The following is a 22,263-nucleotide window of genomic DNA, read 5'->3' as shown; positions in this document are numbered from 1 at the left end:
TGTCTTTTTATTCCCAGTTATACAATATTATTCCCCTTTTTTTCACTTTATCTGACAGAGCTAGATGGACAGAGCTGAAGAGGAGGGTGGTAAAGTGTGATTTTCGTGCAACCTTTTTATTTCATGTTTTGACATTTTATATCTCCTTTTTTTCATGTTTGGTTCTATGTTCGTGCTTCCTGTTTACCGATATTCGTGATTTGTGTCGGTACTCTTAATTTTTTGTGCTTGTCCCACATTTGAATAAAAAGTATATCATGCCTTATTCACAGTCACCACGGATATCAAATTACTTTCAATGATTTCTAATTTCAAATCAGATGCAAGTAGGGGACACTAAAAGGTCACTACAGGGTCTACATGTCCATTAATAATGACTGCATGATCTCCAAGAACGATTGAGTAATAACTTCTAGTACCCTTTAACCTCAAAGAAGTACAGCTGGCTAAGTATTTTCTATCAATCTAATGGGAGCTATTCCTATTCTAAAGTTACCTCATACTTTCAGTTTGACCTGGATATCATACTTGTTACTAATATCTCTTCAGTTTGTCCGTTTCCAACAAATTTCCCTGTTGTTCTCACTGTGTACTTAAGCTTCCTCCACCATTATGAAAGACTCCCCGGGTGTCCTAGCCAGGGTTTCCGCTGGCGGTGGCCATTTTTCGCAATTTGCCAAAAAATAATAATTGTGGCGATTAAAATTTGTCATTTGCAAAAGAATTTGGCCAGAGAAATATATATAATGATTTATTTATTTTTTTCAGGTTTCTCAGACTTTTTTAGACAATACTCGGAATTCACCTTGAAATGGTTAAAATTTTAACAGAAAATCAGTAATCATCTGATTGCATTTTATTGCTGTAGACATCAAAGGACTAATTAATAAAGATCTTGATTGTATTATTTGACAAAATGATATGGTTATATGGCGTCCCTCACATGTTACATAAAGGATTTATTAACCATTTTGCGACGCACATGTTCAAAGCAAACTTTTGACGTATCTTCTCCTTCTATTAATAATAGGCCAGAAAAGAAAACTGTTATGACGAAATATGTTCAAAAGCAAGAAAAATCTCTGATTTAAAACTTTATCCTTTGACTTTGATATAGATAATTGATTTGAGAGAGTACTTTATTTAAATTTGTTTGAGTGACACGATGTGTTTCAAGGATAGTTTTACGTCTCAAGGTTTTCATTTAGGATGGTCTAGAAAAGAAAGCTGTCGTTACGAAGAAATCTTTGCAAAAGGTTGGGAACAGCCATGGCATCCCCTCGAAAAGAGTAACCCTTCAATGTTATGACTACACCTTTTATAGATGAAGGATCAATTTCAAGTGATACAAGCTTTTGTTTTGTTGTAAAAACCACTTCATGAAGGATCAATTTCAAGTGATACAAGCTTTTGTTTTGTTGTAAAAACCACTTCTTAGTACAAAAGGGCACATATTTTTCTTTTGAAGAAACCTTTCCAAAAAACTGTACATCTTTCTGGTATTTTATGATCAATACATGTCCAAGAATTTTGTTATATTCCGGGACTTATATCTTCTTGTAGAAAGAAAGAAAACATTTTAACAAAAAATAAATTTATGTTTCTTGGTGAAAAAAAAATGATAAAGTGGCGATAAATATATTGTTTTGGCGAATGAGGCGGCGAAAAAAATATTTGACCCAGGGGAAACCCTGGTCCTAGCACACCCTTTTTGTTGGTTGGGATGGGGATTGTCCTGTTAATTAAATATTGTTGTAAATACGTAAGTGAAACATCACCATTAATCTGGATAGTCCATTTCTTGAATTTTGTCTTTCACCTGAAAATATTGTCAATTTCACATGCCTTTATGACGTGATTTACCAGATAGAAGGGGCTCTTGTATTCCTGCTCTATTAAAGTTTCAAGCACTTTCAGAATCGTCATTTTTGCAAAGTTGTTCATGTTGGTCATGTTGGTTAGGAACAGTTTATGTTCAGCAAGTATGTAATCTTAATTCCTGAACCATGTCAGAATGGTTAGGGAGGGTGACCCAATTTATTTGATTTTAATTTTCCAAATATTTGTGCAGTATAAGATGAATCTTTTTCATCCCTTCGCTCAATATGTGCTTGAAGAGATGATGCCTACATTTTAGTCACTTGGTGATGGAAGTCATATGACAGATTCAACTAACATTACTAACCACTGTATCCCAGAACTGGTGTATTAGGAGTGTCCATCCTCTCTCACTCATACAGTTAGACTAATTCAAAAGTATTACACGATTAGAATGGTAATTGGGTGAGACAGTCTTGACAAAGTCCTGTAAACACACTCCGCCGCTGGTACACATATATATATATATATATATAGGAAAGATCTGACGGGGAAAAAATTTACTTTTTTATTTGCAGTTATTTCCCTTTATTTTTTTTTACAGGGAGGCGGATTAATATAAGGGAAACTTTGTTTCAGAATCCCTTTGTAATATTGTATCACTGTATTTATATATGTATGTCATGTATATGATTTTTTTGAAATGAAATATGTTTAAAGTAAAAGTATTACACTTTAACTAAGAATATTTCTTTATTAAATCTTTCAGGTAACTATTAATTCAGATTTGGAGAAGCTCATAGAAAATCAAGGTAGATTAGAGAACAAAATGGGAAACATGCATAAAGTGATGTAAGTACACAAAAGTATCTCAATGAGTATTAATTTACAGTTGGGGAAAACCAAAATCTTGTTTGAAGTAACAAAAAAATATACATGTCATTGCATATTCAACTGTGGTAAAACAGATGTAACCATTTTGGGGGTGAATGGAAATGCAATTCTGTTATCAAACTCACATTAAAAAAAGAGTGTCTGATTAGAATTTGATTCTATTAGAAATATTTACAAAAAATGCTGTTCCAAAATTGGAACTGCATTAGTCAACACCATTGAATATTTATGATAGTTTGTACTGTGGTAATTCCATTTTTTATCTGTCCTCAATTATTTTAAAATAAAACATTCCACAAAGCATAAACATAATCAAAATAACTGTAACTGTCAAATTGAAAGAACTTGTATTTTTTTTGCTTTTTTTAGTCCAAATATTCAGATACTAGAAACTGATTCCAAGAATTTATCAAATATGGTGGCATTTACCTCAACACTTGCTGAAAATGTCAGTAGTAAAGTCAGGCAACTGGATCTGGCAAAGGTAAAAAAAATGTAAATAGTAGAGTCAGGCAACTGGATCTGGCAAAGGTAAATAAAATGTAAATAGTAGAGTCAGGCAACTGGATCTGGCAAAGGTAAAATAAAATGTAAAAAATAAAGTCAGGCAACTTTATTCAACAAAGGTAAACAAAATGTCAGAAGTAAAGACAGCTAACTTTACCTGTCAAAGGAAAACAACATGTCCGTAGTGAAGACCGGCAACTTCAGCCGAAACAGTAAACAAAATGTCACTAGTGCAGTCAGGCAACTAGATCTGAAAAAGATTAGATAATGAATAAAAGTAGTTCAAACAAGTTTAAAATACAGTTCTGGTAAAAAGAGACTCAGAAAAAATATTTCTGTAAAGGGGTCTCAGATTAAAAAAAAACATTTCATTAGATTTTGGCCTCTTACACCTCTAATTAACCCATCCATCCACATATTTGTGATAAAAAATCATGAAAGCATTCCATACATGTCCTCTAGGTAGATTATTCTAAAAGTTGATAAATTTATAACACTTTTAGTTTTTATTGACCATTTTGGTATTTGTTGATTTTAGAGTCGAGTGACATCATGTATTTTGTTTATTTTAGAGTCGAGTGACATCATGTATTACAAGAGTAGAAGATATTTTAGATCTGAAATTTTGTACAGATGGTGTGCAGACAGCCTTGCAGAATGAGGATTATGAAAAGGTTATAGTTAAACTCAAATTACAAATATTTCTTAGGTTATAGTTAAACTCAAATTACAAATATTTCTTAGGTTATAGTTAAACTCAAATTACAAATATTTCTTAGGTTATAGTTAAACTCAAATTACAAATATTTCTTATCTTTTCTTATTACATGATATTTTATAATCATGATGGTTTTGGAAATTATCTCAACAAAGAAAAAGTTTCAGAATAAATTTTTTTTCAACATAGTCCTGGCAAATATCTTAATAGAGTCCTAAAATGAATATCATTTAGTCAATAATATCATATTTGTGTTTTAGTATCTAATCAAGATAGCCATCTTTAATCTTGTATAGTCTGAAAATGTTAATTCTGAATGTTTAAAACCAATACCTTGTGAACTAGAATTTCGGTAAACGAAAATAACTTGGTATTTAAGAAGCTACATGAATATGTTAAAAAAAATTAAGCTCTTCCTGAATAAACATAAAGGTTTCAGGGATCTCCATGGATGAAAATTGAAGATGGAGGAAATTTCACCATTACAAACCGTGTCTACGCTGTACAGTGTAGCGCGATCGGAAGTATTTTATCCCTCCATACAAGGAATGGTGAACATGCTAAATCATTGCTTATTTAAATTATATTTATTTGAATTTTTATTATAGAATTAGAAATATCAATATTTTCATTTATTGCCGTTTTTAACCATTAAAATGCCAAGTCTTCATGGTCCCCCCTTAGTCGAGAATGAACAAAAAGCTGTCATGAAGGTCCTCATGTAGATTTCTTGTATTTTTGATAATTGTTATGGGGGTTAAAAATCATATGATGTGGAGCTTATTTTTCATGGACACTGTCAAATTTAGTCGGCCCCAGCTTGTCTGGCAAAACAGCCGTTGGACGTCAGAGTAATCTCGGACTATGTCAAATTCAGAACTCATTACCGGTATGGCTGATTTGCAGCAACAACAAAACGATTCGTACGGGTTATGTAAAAGGTTAAAGAAATTTGTAAAGCAAACATTGACAAATGAAAAGGTTTTTAATGACTTTATCTGGCAAATTGATGCTGTGCAACATGCATCTTTTGAGTCTGAATAGAAACCGGAAACGCGGATGTAACAATTTGATTGTTATATACGAAATGAATTCGAAATTACGATACGATATTTCTTTACAGGAAATATTTAAGTTTTTACTTTTAAACTTTTGAAGTAATTCTAAATTATCGTTACAGCAGCACTCGAGTTATTTGCAATGAAATAATATTTACTGTTTTGCGTCTTATTTTGTACTTCTTAAAAAGGGGGATTCTGATTGCGTAAGTCAAAATAAAGCACGTGTTCGACTTGTTAAACTGTTTTCTTTGTAACTGGATTATTAATTTATTTATTTACAATCTAAATTATCATAATCATTTGCTGAAACTTAGTTGATTAATTCGACAAATAGATCGTCTATCCTCAGATAGTATTCTCCTGTCTGGTTTGTTGATCTACCTGTACAAGCTCAGGTACAAGTGATTAGCGATCTTAATCCGGATATCCCTCAGGCGTTAGAACTGTATTGGATTATAACATAAAAAGCCTAAGGGTTATGCAATTACATGCATTTGATTATAGTTGATTAAAAAAATGGCGTCGGGCTGCAAAAAACGATGAAGTTTTGAACGATGGCGGAAGACAATTTAACGATGGCGCAAGACAATTTAACGATGGCGCAAGTCATTTGACGATGGCGCAAGACATTTGAACGATGGCGGGGCGCCATCGTTAAACAGGCCATGGAGATCCCTGAAGGTTTTATTCCATTGTTCATATTTGAAAACAAAAAAGAAAATAATCTGATATATTTTCTTTATTCAACCATTCAAAAAAATTGGCAGCACAGTTTTAAAAGATTCATATAGGATTACACTATATTTCATAAATTTCTGATGGAAGCCTTAGTATCACAATCTCAAATATTATTCTTGATGTTGCTATCAGTTAAACAATTCTTCACAGCTATAAACTAATGTAAGTGGTAAACCTAGAACCAAACCTAAAGACTGCTTTAAGGTCATTTAAAAGTTTACATTCCAACAGCACAATCACAATGAAGCACTTAAAATTCTGAGCACAATTGCAGCTACATACCACATCTTCTTATATCTACATACAATTTGACTGTTTATTATCTTTGCAGGCTGCTAGTCATGTTCACAGATTTAGGAATTTAGATGAGAACGTACTGAGAATGTCCCTTACTAGTGGCGAAAGTAAGATTATAATGATAAGAACTATAGAAATTCATGAGTTATAGAAATAACTGTATTTTTATTAGGACTGAAGTGACAACTACACCACCATGGCAAAATAGGACGGACAACAAATAGACAAGTCAACAAAACATAAAAACATTAAAAACATTAAACCTAAAAAAACTATACACTGAGCATAATAAACTCCTTTAAATACTGGGTGTGATCTCATGGTTCTGGAAGGGGAAGCTGAACAAGAGGCAACTGTCATGTTGCTCAAAAGTACAAATTTTAATTGAGACAATTGAAATATATATTCTAACTTTTTATGTGATTTACACACAAAAAAAAACTGAGTTGTTCTTGGACAATATCATATTTGTAGGTAGGACAGGTGCTTATCAACATTTAGGTCTATGCAGAAATAATGTGAACATTTAAGAATGGCATATTTCACTACTTGCAAATTTAAATTACCTTGACTTCCCATGAGGGTCTTGCACAGTCAGTGATTTCTGTTCAAGCAATATTACAAATGGTTTTATACAAAGAAAGACAACTGTGATGTTTCTAGCATATGAACTTTAGTTGGTTTTCCCGTTTGAATGGTTTTGCACTAGTAATTTTGGGGCCCCTTTATAGCTTGTTGTTCGTTGTGAGCCAAGGCTCCGTGTTGAAGGCTGTACATTGACCTATAATGGTTTACTTTTTTTAAAATGTTACTTGGATGGAGAGTTGTCTCATTGGCACTCACACCAAATCTTCCTGTATCTATATAAACTTACATCCCATCGATATCTTATGTGTAGTTTAGGGACTAATATATTCAAAATAAGTTCCCCTAAAACAGAATGCAAATAAAAATAACCATTCACCATGTTATAATAAAAGATGAATTTCATAACGCATCATACTCTAATCAAGCTTTATTTACTTTGGTTGGCTTGCTTGCTTTGTTTGTTTAAGCATTAGCTGAAACATTGAAATTAAGATCAACATCTGCAAACAATATAGACAAGCATATTTTAACCTGAATATATTGCATCTAAATTTGATTGAATTTTATCTCTCATCACAATTGTACAACATACAAACAATGCAAGCAAGCTAACCAATTTCTTACTTTACATGCATTAGGAATTTAACTCGATTGACTCTATAACATTTATTTTGTTTCTTTATACTGAATTTCCTATACAGTTGATTTTTTATATGTTTCAGGCAGTGACACACTTGACAACTCATTTAAACTATTACATGAAGCTGAAAACAAACTGAAATCCATAGTAAATTCAAAGTTTGATGCAGCAGTTCATTCAGGAGATAGTGCTTCAGTAGAACGATTTTTCAAAATATTCCCCTTGTTAGGCCTCTATGATGAAGGACTAACAAAATTTGGAAAATATTTATCTTCACAGGTAAAATTATATAAACTATCTTTATTTTTCACATGACAGTGAAACTTTGTGTCACATGGAATTTCTATTGTCTTGCTTCAACATTTGTTAATTCTCCGCTTCTTCAAAACATCGATATCTAGAACAAGATAATTTGTTATGTGTGAGCATTTTTCAGATTTCTCACTTACTTTTTGTTTACCTATTCTTTGAATTGGTCAATATGTTCAATGAACAGAAATAATTTTGTCTCACATTTTTCCAATAGTTCTGGACAGAATTATTTCATATTTGGTCAGCATCTTGACAGCTATGAGTTCTTCAGATCTGTCAACTACCTTATTCAGATATATTTTCCTGAAATCGAAATAATTAATCTTGCATTTTTTTTTGCATTTGTCAAAATTTGCAATAATGAATTGGGAAGTGGGATTATATTCCTCGCACAACAACGTATCCAATAAAATTGAGAAAGGAAATGGGGAATGTGCCAAAGAGACAACAACCCGACCATAGAGCAGACAACAGCAGAAGCATAGTAATGTATATATTCTATGTATGATACTAAACTGCAATCAAATTTAAAAATACTTTCTAGTTTCCCATATTTAAGACAGTTTCTTATGTTGGAAATTCTTTTTTTAAGCTTTCAGAAACTGCAGATAAAAGTATAAGATTAGCTGAAGCAATGGGCTCTGAAGATAAAAGAGCCAATGTAATGTATGCAGATTTAGCAACACAGCTGTTTGAACATATAGCTAAAGTTGTAGAAGTCCGACAGCCTATTATAGAAACATATTATGGTATGTATGCTGTTAATGTCTAACAAAACACAAAAAGAGTTTAAGTCAATAAAAGTAGAAATAAACCTAATAATATTTTGTTAAGTTTTTGTAAGCTTGGTTTTACAACAAGAGGTCCTCCTTAAAGAGACACTAGTTATGAGATATGTAAAAAATCTAAAACATGAATTTTATTTTGTTAAATCATTAATGAAAGTGAAATAGTGAAATTTTAATTCCCTTTCAGCGGCCAGTATGGTTCAATTTCGTCAAAATAAGCTAAGAAACATTGATAGTGCAAATGAATAAAATCGACCTCATTGAATCCGTATTCATTCAAGACCTGTCAGTCATCACATTCATTCAATCTTGTAAATAACATTGATGGCCTCCTTTCCTTGTGTTTTGGTCAATAAAGTAGCATTGACAACACTGAACTAATCACTAGTTAAGAATTGAAAACATAATACCATTTTAGTTGATGCATTGAAATCAGTAAAGAAATTTTGTTGACAAAAAAAATAACAAAAATTCCCAATTTGACTGGTATTGCATTTTCTAAATAAGGTCAAAAAGCATGTCACTGAATTGGATTGATTTTGTTGATAAAATTGAGAATGGAATATTTGAATATGTTAAAGTACCAATAATCCAACCAAAATGCAGAAAACCACTGAAGGCCACCAATGGGTCTACAACACAGCGAAAAAATCCAGCACCATTAGGCGAGCCCCAGTATCTGTTTGAGTTTGTTTTAGTATGTAGCACATTTCTAAAAGATGAATAAAATCATGACCAAAATGGTTTTAGCATAATTTGATGTTAGTATGAATTTAATAAGACATATTAACTGTCATGATATATTTGTTTTTGACTTACATATTTTTAGGTGCTGGAAGACTTTTTACCTTATTAAAAATATTGCAAGTTGAATGTGATCGACAATCAAGACAAATTTTACAACAGTTTAAATCGAAAAGAAATTTTGATCATGTGGTGAGTAGTATAAATAAGGTAAAATTTACTGGTCAGTTTACACCGTTGCACCTGTCCATTTAAACATTAAGTAAATGTTATATTGTTTGGATTGGTCAAAGTCAGATGATTGTGATAACTTTCCAATGTGTCATTACAGAGTTATGGGCCTTTAACTGCCTGATTAAAGACATTTTTCACACCTCATACACCACCACCAGTATGCTAAGATAATTTTTCCTTACACTTTATACTTGTTTTGGGATTTGTGACAGAAAGCTTCTTCAACATTCAAAATTTGTGCCTTTTCAAAGTTCTAGATTTTAATGCTGAATTTGAGACATGATACGTGTATCCTCCAAGTTTTCTTGTAGAGCTTTTTTAGCATTAAAAAGAAATGTCACAGTAGAGCCATTTTTTATAACTTAAAGATTGTGGAAAAAAATTTCTGTGTAATCAAACAGACAAAAGTCTTAGTTTTACTTTATACATTCACAAGTATTGAGGGAAGGTGTCATTTTGTTGTTGTTGAACTTAACAATTTATAATTTGTGTTATTCTTTATAACACAGTTTATTTAATTAGTTTATTTAATTATTTTAGGTGCAGCAAGTTCAACAATCAACAATGTTCCAGAAACAACCAGCTTCAGAAAAGTAGGTATAGTACAGTTTACTTGATAGATAAAACATTAGAGCAGGTTTTGGCAGCATTATATTATGATTCATGTTATGTTGGTCAATATATTAAACTTCACTCTTTTTACTTTAAAAAGTCTTAAAGATACAAATATAGTTATTGTATTTAAAAACTGATAATATAATTGATCTTTTGATTGACTGATAGATTCTTGTTTGCTTAAACTTACAGTGGAATGAATCATTTGTATTACAATTTAGTCGTTAAGTAGTGAACATCAATAGATCTTTTGGATATACAGTGTAACCTGTGTTATCCCACACTATGAGGGATTAGGAAAAATGTCAGATAAAGCAGGGTGTCGGAATACTCAGGTTTTTTCTGCAAGGAAAGTCATATTTTGGGGCTATGATAATGTGTCGGTTAAAGCAGAATGTTGGATTAGACTGGTACCACCGTAGATATATAAACTATGATATGTTCTTTTTTGTTACAGATATGAACCAAAAGGTTTAGATATTTTATTATCAGAAGTTGTTTTACTGAACACGAGAGCTGAATTGTATTTGAGATTTATTAAAAGAAGATCCACAGTAAGTTTAATTGGTAGATATAAGAAGATCTGGTATGAGTACCAATGAGACAACTCTCCATGAAAGTCACAATTTATAAAAGTAAACACTTAAGTCAAAGTACGGTCTTCAACACAGAGCCTTAGATCAAACTAAACAGCAAGCTATAAAGGGCCTGAAAAATGACTAGTGCAAAACCATTCAAACAGGAAAACTAAAGGTCTAATCAATATAAAAAATTTGTAATTATTCCGCAGAACCCAGTGTCTGGCCTACTTTTGCTCAACAGAAATGAGGAAAAAAATCAAAAAAAATGTTCCTCTCGATACTATCTTTTGATTTTAAGAAACTCCTGTTCAAATTTGGTAAAAATCCAGGATAGTTTATGAATCTAATAAATGTTTTAAAACCTTAACTTCAGACTGTATGTAATGTTAACTGGAAGAAAAACTAACTCCATTTATAAGTAAAATACAGATAAACAGGTACAAAATTTTAACAAAATTTCCCTCTTAATACTATCTCATGATCATAAACAATCTTTTGTCCAAGTTTGGTAGAAATCCAGTATAGTTTAAGAAAGTTATTTAAATTTTAAAAACTTTAACCACATAGTGAATGTTATGTTTCCCTGCCAGAAAAACTATTTCCATTTATAAGTAAAATACAGAAAAAATGGAATTTTATTTTTACAAATTTACTTCTGGATACAATCTTATGATCATAAACAAGCTTCTATCCGAATTTGGTACAAATCCAGGATAGTTTAAGAAAGTAATTAAAATTTCAAAAACTTTTAACCACAGAGTGAATATTTCTGGATGCCAACGCCGACAATGACGCTGACGGAATGCAGGATCGTTATGTCTCGCTTTTTCGACTAAAGTCGAAGTCTCGACAAAAATGAGAATCAAGAAACCACAACTACTGAACATCAGGTTGCTGACTTAGGACAGGTGCAAACAAATGCAGGGTTTAAGCGTTTTAATAAGTACTAACTTCATCCTTACCTGAAACAATAGTGAAACATCACAACATAGAACGACATTCTGATTCTGGTGCCTACCAACCACATGAAGCTCCTAAATTTAGGATATTATACAACATTTGGTGTTTTTATTTAAGTGATAGCATCCAGTGGCAAATATTTCATTCACATGTAGGACAGATCTTAAGTAATAATAAATCCAATGTGTAGGGTCTGCAAAGTGGTTTAACAATAATGAAAACAGAAAAAAATAAAAACTAAGACAAACAAAAGTTTTCAAAAATATGTTCATTGATAGAAAAGATTAATTGATTGATTTGTTTTTGTTGAACACCATTGTCAACACTATTACCTATTTCATGGTGGTAAGTTTTTATTTGTGGAGGAAGCCAGATTGCCCATAGTAAACAACCAACCTTTGGTTGGACAACTGGCATTCCTAGGCAATTAAGATTGGAGTCAAATGCAACTGGGATGTAACATGTTCAAATTCACAACCTCTGTGTACAGCCTTTTCATCTCTCAAGTAAAACCTTGAATTTATATAAATTACATATTTTATTTTAGAATGATATTGAAGCAGGATTTCAAAATGATGTGAATATTGTAAAAGGTAAGTTTGTTTCATTCTATCTATATTTTGAGGATACAATATTGTCGTTTAGCAATTCTTGGGCAGCAATCAAATGATATGATAGCTGTGAATGACTTATAATACCAATACACAAGACAAAATAATTTATATGTTTTTATACAACCGGAAAAATTAAAAATGTTTTGGTCGTATATTGGTATCACAATGTCGTCGTCATCATCATCCGAAGACGATCGGTTTCCGGATTATAACTTAAGTATGAGTAAATAGAAATCAATGAAATTTTAACATAAGGTTTATATCCACTAAAGGAAGGTTGTGATTGATTTTGGGGGTTTTGGTCCCAACAGTTTAGGAACAAGGGGCCCAAAAGGAGTCGAAATAAATATTTTTCTAGTTTTGAGTAAATAACTTGTGTGTAAGTGTATGGATCTTTCTGAAATTGTACCACAAGGTTCCGTTAAAAAAAAAGGAAGGTTGGGATTGATTTTGGGGGTTTATGGCCTAAACTTTTTAGGAATTAGGGGCCAAAAACAAGACTTTTCTGATACTTACTTGACCAATTTCCATGAGATTTTATTCTTGAATTCTTGGGGTTCTTAGATATGCTGAATCTAACCGTGTATTAAGTTTTTGGAATTTGTCCCTGTTTTTAAATTGGTCCACATGAGGTCCAAAGGGTCCAAAATTAAACTTTGTTTGATTTCATCAAAAATTGAAATATTGAGGTTCTTTGATATGCCAAATCTAACCATGTATTTAGATTTTTAATTTTGGGTCCTGTTTTCAAATTGGGCTACATTATGGTCCAAAGGGTCCAAAATAAAACTTAAGTTTGATTTTAACAAATATTAAATTCTTTGGGTTCATTGATGTGCTGAATCTAAACATGTATTTAGATTTCTGATTATGGGCCCAGTTTTCAAGTTGGTCCAAATTGGGGTCAAAATTTTAATCTTGTTTAATTTCAACAAAAATTTAATGTATGAGGTTCTTTGGTATGCTATATATATCTAACCATTTATTTAGATTTTTTGAATTTTGGGCCCTGTTATCAAATTGGTCCACATTGAGATCAAAAGGGTCCAAAATTAAACTAGTTTGATTTCATCAAATATTAAATTCTTGGGATACTTTGATATGCTGAATCAATCCATGGCCATGTATTAAGATTTTGGGTATTGGACCATAAAAAGTAAATTTATTAAGTTCATTAGACCACATTCATTCTGTGTCAGAAACCTACTCTGTGTCAACTATTGAATCACAATCCCAATTCAGTGCTGTATCAAGCTTGAATGTTGTGTCGATACTTGCCCCAACTGTTCAATTCTTAAATTAAAAGCATAGAGATAGAATTGGTACCAACACAAAATAATCAGTTTATGAAAAATTCTAAGAAAATTATATGTCTATTAGGGAATCTAAATAACTTTAAAAAATGAATTAACACAAAGTAATGATCCAGCATTTCTTTATTTCTATTATGAAAATAAGAACATAGCAAAAAATATGGAAATTAAACATGATAAATACATGGCACAAACAAGAATGTGTCCCCAGTACACGGATGCCCCATCCGCACTATCATTTTCTATGTTCAGTGGACCGTGAAATGGGGGGAATCTCTAATTTGGCATTAAAATTAAAAAGATCATATCATAGGGAACATGTGTACTAAGTTTCAAGTTGATTGGACTTCAACTTCATCAAAAACTACCTCAACAAAAACTTTAATCTAAAGTGGGACAGACGAATGGACGCACAGACCAGAAAACATAATGCCCGTAAATGGGGCATAAAAATGGGGCATAAAAATCTTAACTTTTAGTAAATTGTAGTAATTTTTAACTTCTACGAAACTTTACTATATTTTCAGAAAAAATAACTGATGTAGATACATTCCTTGATAACTGTGATTTAAAACGATTAATGCAGGAATTAATAGGCAGCTATATATTGATGGAAGAATATTTTATGAGAGAAATGGTATTAAAGGTAAACATATTTTTAGTCTAGATAAATACTGCACTATGCAGTCAGTATATTATAATTGTGATAATCTTGTGATATTAAAAATTTGACCTGTTAAGTTAGCTCACCATTCTGAAGGATTAGTGAGCTTTTGCCATCAATTGGTGTTTGTCATTGTCGTCTGTCTGGTGTAAACAATTTTAAGCATCTTCTCTGAATCTACTGAACCAATTCCATCCAAACTTAAGCTGAATGATCCTTAGTTTATCTAGAATAAAGTCTGTGTTTTATTTTCTGTTTCGTCAAAAAACATGGCCACCATGGCTATAATTAGAATATAGGGGTACAATGCAGTTTTTGTCTTATACATGTATCTCAAACACTAAACCATTTAAAGCAAATCTGATGTGTTCATTAGGTGAAGTTATATCAACCCTGAAATTTTCAGATGAATCTAATATCCCAATGTTGGTAATTTTTCATAAAATTAAGCAGTTTTTGGTTATTATTTTGAATATTATTAATGATAAAGATAAACTGTACACACCAAATATGTTCAGCAAAGTAAGATCTACAAATAAGTATCAAATGACCTGAATTGTCAATTGACCCCTGAAGGAGTTATTGCCCTTTAGAGACAATTTTTCACAATTTGTTTATCTAGTTTGCATATTTTAAAATCAATTTCAGCCAAACTAGTTTAAATTTTGTATTTTATTTTCCTTGTACTTCAAGAAAAAGCCACTATTTCTAAAATGGAACATCGGGGTAAAATGTATTTTTTTACTTTTGAAAAAAAAAATATGACAGATACAAAGAACATTTAAATGAAATTATTAAGCCACTCATTAATGTATATTGAAAAGCAAAAATAATCATTGATGAAAAATTTAAGCAAAAATTTACAGGTGAGCAATTCAAGCTGTTGAGAGCCTCTGTTTTAACCCTGTTCATCATGAGGAAATGGTGACATGAATTTGACAGCTAATTGCCCTTTTCAAAACCTTTCTTTATCTATTTTACATAATTACCACATATAGTATTAATGTAAATATATGTTTTACTTTATAGGCTGTTAGTATGGATTCATTTGATACAGGTCAGCCCACATCCAGTATGGTAGATGATTCTTTTTTTATTGTTAAAAAATGTGCACGGTAAGTTATCATTTTATTAGATATGCATTTTAACAAACATATTTCTTTACTTTTCTACTAAAAAACTGGCGTTAAACACCAAGAGAACATTCAAAGTTCATAAGAATTAACAAAAGCCTTGGCAAACAATAAAAAATCCACAAATCTTTGGCAAACAATAAAAAACGATGAGAAGCCACAAACACAACATAGAAAGCTAAAGACTGAGCTAAATTTATCCCACTAAAACAAGGTGTGAACTCTGTTGCACTGCAAGAGTAAGCAGTTTCTGCTCTACACTAATCCTTCAAAAATCAGGTTTTAACTCTGGTGCTCTAAAAGTGTAAGCAGTTGCTGCTCCACACATGGTTAAATAAGTTATGGAATACAATGAGAGGCCTAAATCAAAAAATATCAAACTTGTCATTAGTCTGGCACAAAACCTTTATATATAATGATTTTCATACTTTTTTTATGCTCTATCGTAGGTGGGCATAATGTTTTCTGGTTTGTGGGTCTGTCCCGCTTCAGGTTAAAGTTTTTGGTCATGGTAGTTTTTGATGAAGTTGAAGTCCAATCAACTTGAAACTTAGTACACATGTTCCTTATGATATGATCTTTCTAATTTTAATTCCAAATTAGAGTTCTTACGCCAATTTCACGATCCACTGAACATAGAAAATGATAACAAAATGTTGTGAAATTAAAGTTTTTTTTATGCCCCACCTACGATAGTAGAGGGGCATTATGTTTTCTGGTCTGTGCGTCTGTCTGTTTGTTCGTCCGTCCGTCTGTTCGTTCGTCCGTTGTCCCGCTTCAGGTTAAAGTTTTTGGTCAAGGTAGTTTTTGATGAAGCTGAAGTCCTATCAACTTGAAACTTACTACACTTGTTGCTTATGATATGATCTTTCTGATTTTAAGACCAAATTTGACTTTTGACCCCAATTTCAAGGTCCACTGAACATAGAAAATGAAAGTGGAAGTTTCAGGTCAAAGTTTTTGGTCAAGGTAGTTTTTGATGAAGCTGAAGTCCAATCAACTTGAAACTTACTACACTTGTTGCTTATGATATGATCTTTCTGATTTTAAGACCAAATTTGACTTGTGACCCCAATTTCAAGGTCCACTGAACATAGAAAATGAAAGTGGAAGTTTCAGGTTAAAGTTTTTGGTCAAGGTAGTTTTTGATGAAGCTGAAGTCCAATCAACTTGAAACTTACTACACTTGTTGCTTATGATATGATCTTTCTGATTTTAAGACCAAATTAGACTTTTGACCCCAATTTCAAGATCCACTGAACATAGAAAATGAAAGTGGAAGTTTCAGGTTAAAGTTTTTGGTCAAGGTAGTTTTTGATGAAGCTGAAGTCCAATCAAATTGAAACTTAGTACACATGTTGCTTATGACATGATCTTTCTAATTTTAATGCCAAATTAGATTATTTTCCCAATTTCACGGTCCATTGAACATGGAAAATGATAGTGCGAGTGGGGCATCCGTGTACTTTGGACACATTCTTGTTTAGCTGAGCAATTGAGATTCTTTTATAAGAGAGAATATACAAACAAGAATTGTTAAGGACTAGAAGATATAAAACAAGTTTTCAAAATTAGTGTGATTATGATTCCCATAGATAATGTGTCAAAAACAACAAACCCATTCTTTTTATCCATTATCACTGAACTAGTACACATTTTTGTTTAGGGGCCAGCTGAAGTAAGCCTCCAGGTGCAGGATTTTCTCCCTATATTGAAGACCCATTGGTGGCTTTCGGCTGTTTTTTTCTCTTTTATGAAGTTGTTGTCTCTTTGACACATTCCCAATTTACATTCGCAATATCATTTGTATCCACCATATTTATCTATACTTTGTGTATTTCAGGAGATCATTGTCTAGTGGGAGTGTTGATGGTGTTTGTGCTATGTTAAATCATGCATGTACTGTTTTAGAACAAGACTTTCGGGAAGTGTTACATTCTCGGATACGTGTAGGATTTCCATCAGATCAATACTTATCTGTAGCGTATAACATGGTACAATCTAGTTTACAACAAGGAAAATTACAGAGTTCAGATACGGAGAAACAAAAAGCACAGTTTTTAGTAAGTAATTTGACCAAATGATTTGAGAAATACAGTGTAAGCAGTACAGTGAAATTTTCAATTAGTCATAATTCCATAAAATGAAATTATATTACTAGGATTTGTTACAGATAAATTGGAACCATTCACTAATCACATCACAAATTTTGCATTAGCATTTGAATTTGTGGTATCTCGTTAGTTCTTAACTAATTTAAATTGAAAAATACATTCGATTAGAATTTATTTGAGTTTTCTCCAAAAGACATCAGCACTTATCACATATAGAAATAACAAGAAGTAATATGATTGCCAATGAGACAACTATCCAACAGAGAACAAAGGTTTAAGATGTAAACAGATATTGGTTACAGTGGGATCTTGAACTATGAGCAAAACCCATACTGTACAGTCTGTTATAAAGTGCCAAAACTGTCAAAATGTGAAGCAATTCAAAAGAAAAACTGATGGACTTATTTATGCTAAAGACAATAGATAAAAGGCGAATATGACAGAGAGTCACCAACAACAACTACTAAATTACAAACTCCTGACTTGTGATTGGAAATTAAAATAATTTTGTGTGGCTAAACATGTTTTTAAGCACTCAACTCTCTTTTAATTTATGATAGCAGTGTTAAAATACAAGATAAGAACAAACTAAAAATCTGTTGGAATGAGCTCGACTCATCAGGTCACCACAAAGACTGTTCCATTAAAACATACATAGTACCCAGGGAATACACTTAGTCAGTTGGTAACCATCTATAAAGGCAATTCAGAGTATCTCATATTCTTTCACTCTCCAAACACACCATTTCATGATTGAGATTTCATAATGCCTTCTCTTGGTCTCATGTATGTTTTTTTATGGAAAAGTCATAAGCAGAAAAAACATATAACCGAAAGTTAAAAGACATATATTATGTATCTTACAGCTCTCTCTATTACAGAAAGCTTGTGTAAGCCATTTCAACATGAATGAAACATGTTTTTCCCAGAAAAAAAAACAAAGCTTGTGTTACAGATCTCAATTCACAATGAAAATGCATCAGGTATGATAATGATATAAACTATACTTAATTTCAGACCACATTAAATAATGCTGAAGCCAGCTGTGAATATTGTCAATCATTGAAGACCATGCTTGAGGTGTGTATGTAACTAGGATAGTATGGAACCAATAAATGTGGTAGAAATAGTTTAACCAAATTAACATTTAGATATATATGTGAAGTATATGTCAACGAGACAGAAACTCAGCAGCATAAACATAATAATTATTTTTAGTTCCACATAGATCATATACTTTAGAAGTATTTTTTTTTGTATCTTAGTCAGCATGGAAAATGTAAACACATTTCTCTTTATTTATAATAATTTTCCTTTTTTAAATGTGGTATAAAAGAACTATCTTGCTTTTCCATTTGAAAGTTATGACCATTATTCTTGAGATTTCTGATTTGGTTTTTGTCTCAGGGTCACACATGTTATCAATTGAAATTGACTACAATCAATAAATGTGTTGTAAGTTCTTCCATATGTGAAAATAACAAATCAATTTTTATACCCCGCTTAAAAAAAGTGGGGGTATACTGTTTTAACTCTGTCTGTCAGTCCGTCTGTTGTCCCACAAATATTTTCATCGCATCTTTCTCTGGAACTACATAACAAGCATTTCTGAAATTTGATTTCAGGGTCTATATAAGTCAGTTATACTGTGTGATTTTCATCACAATTTTCTCATGAACCACTGTACAAGCATTTCTGACATTTGGTTTCAGGATTATATAGGTTAGTTATACCTTGTGATGTGTTTTCAGATTCATTACTCAACAACTTCCTGTTTATCGTACATTTGTATCAGTTTACACATGATAGCCAAGTTATTAATTTTGGTCACAAGGATTTCTGAAATTTTGTGTCAGGGTTTATATAAATAAGATATACCATGTGATACGTTTTCATATTCATCACTCAACAACTTCCTGTTAACCGAAATATTTCAGCGGGGTATCACAAGCGAGCAGTATTTATTTAGTCTCTTTGTTTTACTTTGATTGCCAGTGTGAGAAAAACAATGATTTTGAGCAGGGGTTGAGAACATCATAATCTACAGGTGACTTCAACAAGGAGCAAAACCATACACAGTAAGCAATGCTTTAAAAAATAATACACATGTGAAACCATTTATATATAAGTATGTTTTATTTCCAGGCTGAAGTTTCAAAATCATTTCATCAGAGTTCAGAACACACAAAAGCCAAACTTGAGGTAAGCTTTTGAACAATTCCATTGCTATACATACTACCTGTATATACAGTGTATTTATACTGAAGTGAATGTTAATGTCATCTTAAGCTATTATGAAAACATTTTGCTGAAAATACAATTTGACTGTTTCACACATAAATTATATTTGTCAGTCCATCAAAACCATCTTTCTCTTTTTGTTTTTGTTTTAAAAAGATGCACATAATTTTCTACTGACATAAGATTTGTTTTCATTACAGAGTTGTTTATCAGATTTAGGTGCTGCAGCAAACCGATTTAAAGATGTTTTAGAGTTTGGTTTTACACAGTTACAGTCAAATGCTGTTAAACCTCGAGTCAAACCACTGGCTGATGGTTATTTATCTACCAGTCATAATATCACAGAAGTAAGTTTAGTTTAATGTTGTTAAACCTCGAGTCAAACCACTGGCTGATGGTTATTTATCTACCAGTCATAATATCACAGAAGTTAGTTTAGTTTAATGTTGTTAAACCTCGAGTCAAACCACTGGCTGATGGTTATCTATCAACCAGTCATATTATAATAGAAGTAAGTTTTATAGAATAATACTGTTAAAGTTTTGATAAAACCCCTTATTTATCCACCAGTCATAATATTACAGAAGTAAGTTACAGTATAATATCGTTAAAAACATAGTTAAGATTTTCTAGGGATCTAAATTCACAGGCTTCCACTCGTAATACACAAGTATAAAATAGTGAAATCTTCTAAATCTACATAACTACAAGCTATTATATGAAAGAAACCAGAATACATGTAGATGAATTATTGAGTTTTAATACCAATTTTTATAATTTCATATAATTTCAGTTTATGAAGAAATTGAATTTCGAGAAGCATGTCCTATATGAGTCTGTACATATTTTGCTTTTAAGGATGTATTCTTCTGACGTTTCAGTCTCGTTTAAGTCTTGTTCTGGAATTACTCTTAAAAACATGTGAAACAAGTGGAAAATATCAATGAATTTTAAAAATATTATAATCAAACACAACTCTGTGAAAAAATTGTTTATTTAAAACGAACACTTTTTGAGTAATTAAGTTTTCAAGTTTTACGACCAATCAAATCAGTCTTTTTAGCCAAAATTTTTAGAAAATAGGTGAGGGGTACAAAAATTAATTTTACAAGAATCATATACGTCCTATATCATTGTTGTCCTTTCACATTACTTAGATATGTATTTTTTCAACTATTTATAACACAAAAGTTGAAATAATATGCTATTTGTTTTTAAAACTGAGAAAAATCACAAATTTACAAAATTGACAGCATAATAAATTTGACCCCAAAAAGCATCAAAATATGATAAACCTTTCTTATATTAACACCTACCTATAGTTTTTTTAAGTTAAATTTATTCAGATTGGTCCACTTCATCTTTATTGAAAGTATGAAAAAAAGTTTCATTGTGGAACTGTGATTTTTTTCACAATAATAGCCCATAAATATGTAAAAACTGATTAAAAATGGGAAAATCATCAAAATTGGGTATTTTCAAATGGCTGTAGCAAAAAAAGAAGTGCACCTCCATACACATTTTTCTTCACCAATTATTTTTTACAGTCTTATAAACCCAAAAATTAGGTTAAGAAAAAAATGTAATTCTCGGCTCCTCAGAGGTGTACATTAAAAAAAAATCATTATTTAAAGTATGTTTTTATGAATTACAGGAAGACTTTTCAAATTTTGAAGCCAATGATCCTTGGGTCCAAAATTGTATTGTACAGTTAGATACTATGCTAGCAGCTTTTAAGGTAAGTCAGCTTTCTTATTCTAGATGTGATACAGATGTCAGCTTTTGATAGGTTAGAATATAATGGTTATAACCTTGTGACGTCATTGTGGGAGATTTCCTTGTCAACTCTTTTTGCTAGTCTAATTTCTTGATGAGGGCATGCTGATAAATTAGTAATATACTAATAAGCTTTTTTGTGCATAGAATTAGTTTCTGCTCCCTCACTTTCACACTCCTTGGAGTTGGTTCAAGAAACTTTTCATGATTATTCACCACTATTAGAAAGTGCGTCACATACAAGAAAGAAAACTGTACAGTACAGTCCTAAGTAAAAAACATAATTAAACTTAGCTTTGCCTATGCATATGCAAAAGGAATTGTTTTCCTTCTCTAACTTTTAAACCTCTGGCATTTCATTAATTTTGTATATATATAGTCTGATAGAAAAGTGGAATATAACTTATATTGGAAGTGCATCAGAAAATTTGTGTCTTCGGGTGTAAGCTATGTTGACATAAAATAACCCTGGTTACATCTTTAAAAATATAATCAAATTAACTCTGGTAATTTACTTGATTTACTTGCAGCAGTCCCCCCTGTGATGGCTTACATCACATTCCTCTAGTTTATTGTAATGCTAATAACCTTAGAAATATGATATTTGAAATAACGTGTGAAATAAAAGATAGATTTCATTATCTTCAGGAATCTTTGACCAGTGGTAACTATGATAAATTTGTCAGCTTAATAACCAGTGAGATTACATCACAGATGGAAAAGGCAGTTCTGAAAACAGCTTTTAATAGAGTAAGTTCACTAATAAGGCAGGAAAATAAACAGCATTTAAAAGGGTTGTTTTTGTATTCTTTGTAAGGTTTTGTTTTATTAAAGTCATAAGAAACCTCAAATTAAAAAAAATAATGCATGTGGTTTTTATTACTCAATGGATAGTTTTCATTATAAAAACTTA

General features: G+C 31.5%; 1 protein-coding gene across 1 annotated transcript in view; it reads left to right on the top strand.

Annotated features, from left to right (window-relative positions):
- Nucleotides 1-22,263, top strand: part of LOC143078965 (conserved oligomeric Golgi complex subunit 4-like) — a 29,682-nt gene that overhangs the window by 304 nt on the left and 7,115 nt on the right. Inside the window, exons 2-19 of the mRNA XM_076254046.1 lie at nt 2,588-2,670; nt 3,082-3,196; nt 3,792-3,893; nt 6,068-6,140; nt 7,344-7,540; nt 8,166-8,322; nt 9,191-9,297; nt 9,880-9,932; nt 10,412-10,508; nt 12,043-12,088; nt 13,950-14,068; nt 15,116-15,201; nt 17,063-17,282; nt 18,351-18,413; nt 19,479-19,535; nt 19,775-19,921; nt 21,229-21,312; nt 21,999-22,100. Of these exons, the coding sequence (XP_076110161.1) occupies nt 2,588-2,670; nt 3,082-3,196; nt 3,792-3,893; nt 6,068-6,140; nt 7,344-7,540; nt 8,166-8,322; nt 9,191-9,297; nt 9,880-9,932; nt 10,412-10,508; nt 12,043-12,088; nt 13,950-14,068; nt 15,116-15,201; nt 17,063-17,282; nt 18,351-18,413; nt 19,479-19,535; nt 19,775-19,921; nt 21,229-21,312; nt 21,999-22,100 (1,908 nt within the window). The remainder of the gene's footprint in view (nt 1-2,587; nt 2,671-3,081; nt 3,197-3,791; nt 3,894-6,067; nt 6,141-7,343; nt 7,541-8,165; nt 8,323-9,190; nt 9,298-9,879; nt 9,933-10,411; nt 10,509-12,042; nt 12,089-13,949; nt 14,069-15,115; nt 15,202-17,062; nt 17,283-18,350; nt 18,414-19,478; nt 19,536-19,774; nt 19,922-21,228; nt 21,313-21,998; nt 22,101-22,263) is intronic.

The sequence above is a fragment of the Mytilus galloprovincialis genome, chromosome 6 (assembly GCF_965363235.1).
Source record: "Mytilus galloprovincialis chromosome 6, xbMytGall1.hap1.1, whole genome shotgun sequence".
Lineage (NCBI taxonomy): Eukaryota > Metazoa > Mollusca > Bivalvia > Mytilida > Mytilidae > Mytilus > Mytilus galloprovincialis.
This window is presented reverse-complemented; position numbering and strand designations above follow the sequence as displayed.